The following is a 10,208-nucleotide window of genomic DNA, read 5'->3' as shown; positions in this document are numbered from 1 at the left end:
TTTCAGGCTTATGAGTGTACTTTCCAGAGGGACTGAGAACCGTTTGTGCAGCTAGCTTAAGATGAGAATATGGAGAACTATTGGGCTTGGCTTTGGCTTTAAGCATTTTGGGGAGCAAGGAAAGTGCTGAGTCTTGGGGAATAACAGAGCTCTGAGCAGGAGTGCTCTTAGCCCCTCCAAGGTTGGAATTTTGTAAATAAAAACCTGCTTCTCTCAACACTGATTGTTGGGTCATGCACTAAGGCACCACATAAATAGGCCCCTGTTTTCTCAGTTACAAATATAGGTGAGTTACTCAAACTCTGAAACTGAGTTCCCTCACCTGTCATCTGGTAGTAATCACCCTTTTAAGATAGTAATCTGAATGCCTAGTATATAAGAAGATGCTTAATAATACGAGTCCTCTTCCTACCCCGTCCTGACGGTGTTTTATTTATTGTGGTATTTCTGTAACTGTGTCAGTGTTTGGCACACAAGGGGTTCAGAAGTGTATAGTTATTGAAGAAATGCATCAGTTCTCTCTATGAGGTGGATTGCACATCATTTATTTTTCACCTTGAAATAAAGCAAACCACCCATCTTGTTTGATCTATTTTCTTTGTCATTGATTTTGTGCTTTCTGTTTGTAGTTCAATTTCCCAGACTTCTTTGGATCTTAGAAGCTCCCAGATTGTAACCAGAAGAATTAGTCACTACTGCTCAAATGTGAATGATCTTTGTCAAACAATATTCAGGTTCAATTTGGCCACATACTTTATTTTAAAGTAAGAACAGTTTATCTTAAATAATCCCAAGCCCCAACATCTTCTTTTGTTTTTAGTTGGAGATGGTATTTAAAGTGATGGTTTGGCCCATTTGGGGAAGTTCCTCAGTTTTGGGCATCTCCCTTGTACACATAGTTGTTTGTGTTTCTCCTATTAATATTTTTATTATGTGATGGGGTCTAGCGAAGAACCTAGAAAGGAGGAGATAAAATTATTTTTCTTCTCCTACACTTCAAATAGTGATCATGTAATGGAGAAAAACCTTTAGAGACAGGTGATTATATTTCATAGTAATAAGTGCTAAAACAGAGAAGCAGGGTTTGTATTGAGGTAGTTGATTAATTTAGTAATTACTTAGTGATTGCCTGTTACGGGACAAGTACTGTTCCAGTCCATGGGAAAACAACAGTTAATGAGACAGATAAGATTCCAGCACTCACGAAGGTTGTCTTTAACTCGGGAAGGTGGTGTGGGGCAGGGGAGAAAGACAGTTTATTCACAAATAAATAAATAAATAAATAAAACTAGATAATTTAAGAAGAATAAAGCAAAGCAAATAGCGAGAGGGACTGGGAGCGACTTTAGATTTGGTGGTCAGGGTGATGTTTTTGATGAGGAGACAACTGAGTCCAGTGAGACATGAGAGGTAACCAGGAGCCAAGCATGTGAATGTCCAGGAGAAGGGTTTTGGCATAATGAAAAGCAGATGCAAGGTCCTGTGGGAGGAAAAATCTTGGTGTTTTTAAGGAACAAAGAAAAAGCCCATGTGGCTGGATTTTCAGAGAGGTGGGCAGAAGCCGCATCATAGAAGGATCTGTAAATTTGAATAGGGAGTTTGAATTTCATTTTAGTGCAATGGTGGATTTTAAAAGGGCTGTGGTGATGTAACCACAGAACCAGCTCAAAATGGTCCTATCCTGTTCAATAAGACACTGAGTTATTTTCAGTGACAACAGACCAAAACCGCATGATATGCAGCTGAAGCATGTGCAGAGTAGAGAGCTTCCATCTCCACTGCACCCGGAACCAAAGTCCCATATTACCTTCCCTGCAAAAATACCCCACAGGGGGCAAATGACCAAGGCATAACTGGAACTTGAACACCGACACCCTTTCAGAAGTGAAGGGTCTGTTGTCCAGGAAGATCTAGTGCTGACACCTTTTACCATAAATGGCCAAGTTCCAAGGTCTTCCAATTAAAACTTGTCCTATTACCATTTCTGTGTACCTGTTGCCCCTAACCCTTGAAAACCCCTCAACCTAGTCCAGAGAGTGTGATGGATTTGAGTTACCAGTAGGTCTCCCATCTTCTCAGTTGAGAATTAGTAAACCTTTCCTTACTTCATGCTCTGATGTTTTGGCTTTTGGCCTTTCAAAGCATGGAGCATACAAACTTGGGCTCAGTAAGAGTGACATGACATAATTTGTGGCTGCTGCATGGAAAATAAAGTACAGAGAGCAAGATTGGATGCAGCTACCATAGTGTGGAGTCTGGTGCAGAAATCCTGATGAGCACACCCAAACTATGGTGGTAACAGTAGATGGAAAGAGGTAGATAGATTTAGGGTACAGGTTGGAGGAAGGTTTAGCTGAGGGGAAGGAGGGAAGGGAGAAATCAAGGATGGCTCCTAGGGTGCCAACTGAGATGGCAAAGGCTAAGGGAAATATATTAAGACTTCTTTTTAAGACATGTTTGGTTTGAGATGCAAACTAGTTATTCAAATGGAGTAATTAGGCAAGTGGTTGGCTATACGAGCAGAGCTCAAGGGAGAGGTCAGGGTTGGAGATATTTGAAAGTTGTGATGCATTTGAAAGATTAGATTTCAATGTTTTTTCCACTCATCTTCCTTGAGTTTCCAGTATTTAGAGGCTAGAAATTTAAAATGCCGGAGTCTGTTCTCCTTCACTTCAGGACCACCCCAACCAGTCCAGGGAGTCAGACTACAAATAATGAAGATAATAAGAATCACTAGCATGTTTTATGCTTCGTTTTCATGAGTTCTCTGATGATAGCAGAGCAGCTTCAGCCTACTCAGACCCTGTCTACAAGCCACCTTTCAGTTTCCAAACCAAGACTTGAATCACTCAGGCTTCCAAAGGTTAAGATTTCAACTTCAGAATCTCTATTTAGCTTAAGTCTCATGTAACTTTTTCTTTGGATGTGAGAGTAGAATGAAAATACATATTTTAAATTACCAGAAAAAAACCTAAGGAAATTCTAGACTTTGTAAAAAGAATATTAACCCTCCCCCATTCTAAATGTTGCTCTTTCCTCTGTATTATGTGATGATAATAATTTCATCTCTCCCCTCAATACTTTCACAGTGAAACGGGGTACAGAGCAAGAGGTCCATGAAGCAGAGATGTTCCCCCACCGCCCATGGTTGGAGGAAAGGGAGAAGGAGATGATATGGTTTAAGATGCTTTTCATAACAATGGCAAGGTGATAGCCATGTGTTTCCTGAAGGGAAGCTGTGCTGCCACCTGGGTAAAAGGTCTACATGACTTTCAGAATGTATAGTGCTGAGTATGAGGTCATGTAGGAAGCTCTGGGTCAGCATTTAAAAATTAGGGTGGCCAGCCATGAGGAGGAGCCATGAAGCAGAGAGTCATGGGGTTTGAAAGGATGTAGAAGGATCCACCCCCCGCCCCCCACCATCTGCCATGAGGCCTGGTGTGAAAGAAGGTGCCATGTAGTTTGGAGTAAGGAGGTGCCATGCAATTTTGGATTAAGAGCTGGAGTAAAATGGGGAGGTCCACTGGGAAACCCACCTGGAGAACTCGGGGGCATGGCAACTAGAAGTTGAGGGAACCTGCCTAACCAAGCACCGATTAGTGGGAGATGGCTGGAATGCTGAACTATGACCGGGAATGCTGAGCTGCGGTCTTCTGCTTTTCTGAAAGATGGTACCTCTGATTGGTGTATTTGGAAACTGGCCTGGTTTGGCAAGGAGGGGCAGGACTATGTGTTTTGGGGTATTTTAAAAGGAGTTGAACTTTATGACAGAAATCTGCCATTATTCTGAATCTGTATAACTTTAAATAAACCCCTTTCCTTTTTTTACCAAACTCTTGCAAGAAGTCACGCTTCTTGGTGGTGGGCAATAGGACCCCACAGCTGTTCCAGAGCAGCATAGGCTGGGGTTCTGTAACAACAGCTGTGAATGGTCTTCTTGTCTGAGGTAGACAAAGGATGTCTCTTGAGGCATTCAGCTCCCACCATTGGAAAGGTATTTCCTATCTTCCCTGTTCCCTTTAGCATCTCTCGTTCAACATAACATAGTATGTGGTGCCTCTGGGATCTTGGAAGGCTGTTCGTTTCTTTTTGTAATTGTGAAAAAAATCCTCCCCCATAGTTTTAATTCAACAAAATCTTGGAAAAGATTTTGGAAGTGTCACAGACCTAGAAAGGAGAGGAAGCACATATGTGAACAGAAAAGGAATCAAAAGCACAGAAACTGGAATAAGAGGGAGTCTGGGACAAGGAGACAGAAGCCATGTTTCCTTGACATTGTACACCTGGTGGAAAAATGAAGATGCTGGTCATTAACCAGATGTTTCTAGCATGCCAACCAATGTATCTTAAACATTTCCCTTAAATATAATTTCATTTAGTCTCTATACAACCAGAGAAAAAGCAAAACAAAGAAGGTTAAAAGAACATTATGTAACATAAGTGAGATGAGTATTTAAAAAATGGATGGATAGAGTAGAACTGACCATAAGGAGCAGAAAGAATGAAATTTTGCACAGCGACATGTTTCCAGTCTTCTGTGGTGTATAACTGTAAGTGGCTGTGACCTGTTGAAGGTGAAATCTACATAGTTAATCTGTGCTTCTAGTTCTAGGTTTCCTCACTGGCCTCAGAAATGTCAACTACTGCCATCTGGTCACCAAGCATTTCAAAGTTTATCATCTTCTATGTAATACCAGGTTTGTGATAATGGATTTCCTTTGTAGAGGAAGGACACCAAAAGTTTTGCTTTTTGAGATACTGATTTTAAGCTGTTTATTAAAGAAAACAGAGACTAAGAGAAAAACTTGGACCCTCCCCCTTTCCTGCCCAAGAGATTCAGATGGTAAAACCTGCTGCAGGAAGGAAGTCTTAGGATGTTCGCCTTAACCTAACTTGAATTAAGTATGGCAAATGGGGAGGCTTCAGGCAGGGGGCCTGTTAGTGAGAAACCCTGGGTCTCATTGTTTGATTCCCTAGCAAGAATTTGCCTGTCCTGTGTGTGTCACTCTTCCTCAACTCTCTGTAAACCCTGTTCTCACTTCTGAAACCTATTAATCCATTCTCCCCCTTCTCTCCCGTTGTCTAAAATAACACATATACCCAATGATGTTGCCTTGCTGTCTTTGCAGTTGTCATGCTAATGTGAATTCCCTGTATGCACATACTAAAATTTGATTTTCTCCAGTTAATCTCTCTCTGCTAATCTGATTATTAGCCCAGCTAGAAGAATTTAGAAGATGGGAGGAAAAGTATTAATTTGTTTTAGCCCCTACACAGATATGTTATTTGAAGCCAACAGCAGACTTTGGTCCCACATGGAGCCACATAAAGAATTGGGCAGGCTTTTCCTTGCCAAAGAGCAGATGAAAACCCAAGGTCAGGTTTGACACAGTCGTCAGTTTCATTTTTTTCCAAAGGTCTGGTTGTCTGATATGAAGGCTGGGTCAATCCACAGGCTGAATAAAAAGCCACTTGAGAGCTAAAACTCTGCTTGTCCCAGGATATCTCTCCGACTCACCTGCCAAAAAGCTTAAAAAAAATCAGACAAACCTGAGCTAGTTTGTATTATTTCTTTGGGTTACAAGGTGAAGTCCTCCATTAAAATAAATCTGTTTAGTGTACTATTTAGATACCTGCTCTGGCAATGGGGGAATTTTGATGTGCCCTTGAGAAGTGAGGGGGTAGGAGAAAGAAGGGGGCTGGCCAGGGTGTGACAGAGCCTCTTGGAATCCCTAGGCACTGGTAAGAGCCAGGCAGCAGTTGGGGGCTGTTGTTGCCTTTGTCACTCTTGGTCGTCACGGTAACCCTCTGCCCTGGGTACTGAGATCTCCCTTTCGCAGATGAAGAAACAACGTCTGCACGGACAGTACATTGTAGATCCAAGATTGAATTTAGGACATGGGCTGAATCACTTCGCCACCCAGCTGCATTCACTGAGGGTAGGAACTGAGTGTGATTCTTCTTTTCTTCTCAGCACAAGGTGAATAGACAGGCCTCCCAAGAGCCTGGGCAGTCAGTCAGTCAGGGGAGAGGTGCCCTCCAGAGCAGAATTATTTGGGATGCTAAGAATTTTCTGAAAGGGATGAAAGGGTATGCAAAGAACGCACTGTTAAGAAAGCTCAGAGAGTCATCTCACCACTCGGAAAAGCTTACATTTTATGCATGGTAAGCTCAGCCAGTCGTTGTAGGTGATTTTTCTAGGAAACATTTCCGCTTGCCACCACTTTTTACTTCCTTAATCAGGGTGTGGTGTTTTCTTCCTTTAGGTTTTGGTAGCACATTGATGAAAGCAGCAAACTCGCTCTTATATTAGAAATGATTTTCAGTTGGATTACAATACACTTGTAAGTTGGAGGCCAATGAGTTGAAGAAAAGGACACATGAAATTAAAAAAAAACATTTCTAAACTACACATATAAGATTTATTTTATCTTTTCTACCAACATGGTCATTTGACCTATTTATGATGTTTATCAACCTTCTGAGATGAAGTGGCAGATATCCATAAAAGATCAGTTACAATATAAGCAACTTTAGTAAAGATTTAAAAATACAATGAAAATAGGATTTTGCTGGTTTATAGAAATAAGAAAAGTATAATAAATTCCTAATAGCCAGTTTGTGGTCTTCCAGTCTGTGTCTATATGATTGATAGTGTTACCAGAGGATGTGTTATCAAATATATTGATATCAGATATTACAACCAATGGTGTTTTAATATTTTTAGTCATAAGAAAATACATTAAAATTTATTTCAATAAGTGTGGTACTTTTGACACACAGTTACTTAAATTATTACTTAAATATCAGCTTTACAAAGTAAAGCCAAGAGTAAATATATGGATTTTTCAATCCATGTTAGAAAAAAAAGCTTTTACATCTTTGACAAAAAAATTAAAATTTGTATATCATATTCAGAGACTGAAACTATCTTATGGAAGTAAGTTCATTTGTTCAGCATTAGGCAGAAAAGTGGGGTGAGGGAGACCTGCAGAAATACAGAGGCTGGGCCTGGGAGGGAGATGCAGCCAGGCCCCAGTCCCTGCTGTCACTGTGCTTGCCTAGTGCTCAGCCTTACCACCACACCCAAACCCGGCCAGTGTCTACCAGGCAGGTTCTAAAAGTAAACATTGGTGCTAGAAACAGAAATGTCTTAAAAAACAGCCACAGGCTTGGACAGTGACACAAGGCACTTGGGGCTTCAAGGCTCTTCCTGCAGCAGGAGCTTCTGCCTCAGAGAAGGGTGAAGTTCCTCATCAAAATTCTCCAGCTCCTGCTCCTTGGACAGCTCCAGGAAAACCTGAAAGGGGATAAGAAATAGAGAGAGGGCATGGGGGGAGTCACACTGCCTCCTGTAGTTCCAAGAGAGTGAGAAGTGTATCACTTGTTGTACATTTATACCCCATGGAGGACATAAAATCACTAAAATGGACCCACCTGCTCCAGGGTGGACTGCGAGAGGCTGTACTCCTCCAGGTCGAAGGTCTGTTTAACTGCAGAAGGATGGACATGCATGAGGGGTTTACATGTTTTTATACACAGGTTGTTTTAGAAGTCAGCACAGAATACAAATAACGATTTTTAAAAACGTTCAATAAAAAGATTAAGACTAATTGCTGATGGTTTAAGTACAGCATCCAGCTAAAAGAACTCCAATGCACTCATGAAGGTTTGAGGAAAAGGTGCTGGTGTTATGCCTGTATGTTGCCCAGGTTTTGAGATCTCTGTGTAAGGGAGAAAGCTGTGCTGAGAAGGCTTCCTTCCCTGCAGGTGAGCCAACATTTTCCACGTTCCGCACAGGAGGAGGTGGAAGACAGATACGTTTTGAAAAGGGTCACATCAGAAGATTATAGAAAAAGATGTCTGTGGTTTTCTAGGAAACAGGTCATTCTCAACTTCTTTCCATCAATACAGTGTGAACCAAATCGAGTTGAAATCCCTTCTCCTTGACCAAAATGGACTGGAAAGGATACTTAGAGCCCCAATAAGAGCCCAGCAGACTGGAAATATGCCACCAACAATACCAGATGGGAAATATATCAGAGAGGGTACTGGCTAGTACTGGCCACAGCGCCAGTCTGGGGAGTGCTCACATGTGGGGGGCGCTCTGCTCAGGGAATGGAAAGAAGAGGTGTCACTGTGATCACAAATGCTATCATCAGGAGTAAGAAGAGCCTCCTAGAACCAAGAGACTTGAATCTCTTCCTGAGGGAAGGTGATTAGCAAGCAAAGATGTTGCTGAGCAGTGACAATGAAAGAATTCAGGGAGGAAGTTCCAGCTAGCACAGGGGAGAGTGGCAGAGGTCATGGGCCTAGGTGGCAAGGACAAAATGAGCCTGGTGACGACAGATGCAGTGTGGTCAGGTTTGAAGTGCAGCAGACCTAAGTAGATAATCTTAATGACCAGACAAGAGGTCAGTTTCTTAATATAGAGCCCAAGACAAAAAAATGCAAGTCCACATAAAATTTAATTTTAAATATGTGAGCACCAATATTCCAAAAGAAAGTATTCTTCTTAAATGCACATATGACTAAGGTTTGATTTAGCCTGTACCAGTACATATACAAAAAGTCATGGAAAAACCCCAGAAAGCAAGAATAAAACCCCAGATAGCAAGAATAAAAGTCCCATTACCCCAACCCCACAAACACTCACAATTCCTCCACTTCCTTGATATCATGCTCCTAAAATTCCATTTGAGATTTTAACTTTTGAGTTTAACACATTATATTACATTGAGTTTTTGTCATGAAGATGGATTATTTTATGATTTGAAATTATCTGCTTTTAGGCTCTATTTTAAAGCATATCACTCTTACCCTTCTCTAATTTGAAGAAAGCTTGGGCTAAAGGTCGCACGTCTTCCACCGGCAACTTATAGACCATCAGAGACGAGTACCTGGGGGAGGGGAGGAGACAGGCTGATACCACCTGTGACAGGTGTGAACGGACTCAGACATCTCCCTGGTCTTTATTTCAAGTTTCCCAACTCGGGTGGAAATCTAAGTCTATTCTCCAGAGAATTCATACCTCTCTCTCTCACCTTCCCCTACCACCTCCTACTCAAACTGCTTTCCTAATGCAGGATAACATAATTGAGTCTCTGATTAGGAAACTAGAAATCTCTAGGAATTCAAGCCCCAAAGAATGTCCAACGACCATTTTTAAAATAATTTGTTTCTTGGATAAATTTTTCTTCTCATCAGGAAGATTTAGACTTCATTTCAGAAGGTAGTATTTCATATATTTATGGAGCAATCATTCTCATCCATCCTGCTCATTCCTTATGCCTCTGTGAGATATTTCTAGTTAGTCTTGGGCTGCACATTGAGTTATAGCATTGCTTTTATATTTATACTTCACTGTAGATTTATATTTTTTGGGCTTGATATCGTGGCTTATTTTTCTTTTCTGTTTTCACCCCTAACTCATAAATTATCTGTCTTCTGCAGTAAATTCCAGGTGTTAAAAATAACCCTAAGGTTAACCTTTGCACTTTTCTAGTGTACTACGTTTATGAGGATTGTTCCATGATCAGATTCTACATAAAATCGGAAATATTAATATATTTGAGATAATCAGTTTTACATCCCTGTTCTGCCACTTATTAGCTATCATGTGATCTAACCTATCTACCAATTTCCTATCTATAAGGGTAATAATTCCATTTATTAAGGTCCTTGTAAAGGCCAGACTATCACAACACCCCCTTTTTAAAAAGATTTTTTAAATTGTTATTCTATTACAGCTGTCCCAATTTCCCCTCCTGCCTCCCTCCGCCCACCCCCCCCCCACCCCCCTGACAATTCCCACTGTTGTCCATGTCTGTGGGTCATTCATACATGCTCTTTATATAGTCCCTTCCCCTTTTTCCCACCATTATCTCCCTTCTGGTCACCATCAGTCTGTTCCCGTGTACAGGCATGGAAACATGGAACAGGGTGACGATGCCCTTTTGAAATCATCTAATTTTTCACTGGAATACAGAATCTACTTTAGAAAGTCTCAGTGAGGATTAAACAAGATAACCTAAGACCAGGACAGTACCCGGCACACAGTAGGACCACACCATGCAACATCAGCTTTTACATCAGTTCTCTAGTTTACTTTCTGCAATATCCAACAAACCATTTATTTCTTTTAGGCTTCCTTTTGGGCCATATGCGGATTCAAAGGACTACAAATCAATGAGCCTGATAAGGAAAAG

The 10,208-nt window shown here is 41.1% G+C and overlaps 1 protein-coding gene across 1 annotated transcript in view; it reads right to left on the bottom strand.

Moving 5' to 3' along the window:
* Window positions 1-6,403: 6,403 nt before the first annotated feature.
* Window positions 6,404-10,208, bottom strand: part of LOC114503806 (ATP-binding cassette sub-family A member 8-like) — a 50,103-nt gene continuing 46,298 nt past the window's right edge. Inside the window, 3 exon segments of the mRNA XM_028521410.2 lie at window positions 6,404-7,300; window positions 7,438-7,493; window positions 8,821-8,900. Coding sequence (XP_028377211.2) covers window positions 7,202-7,300; window positions 7,438-7,493; window positions 8,821-8,900 — 235 coding nt within the window. The 3' untranslated portion in view covers window positions 6,404-7,201.

Source organism: Phyllostomus discolor, chromosome 8, assembly GCF_004126475.2.
Source record: "Phyllostomus discolor isolate MPI-MPIP mPhyDis1 chromosome 8, mPhyDis1.pri.v3, whole genome shotgun sequence".
Classification (NCBI taxonomy): Eukaryota; Metazoa; Chordata; class Mammalia; order Chiroptera; family Phyllostomidae; genus Phyllostomus; species Phyllostomus discolor.
Note: the sequence above shows the minus strand (reverse complement) of the source record. Positions and strands in the feature narration are given on the sequence as shown.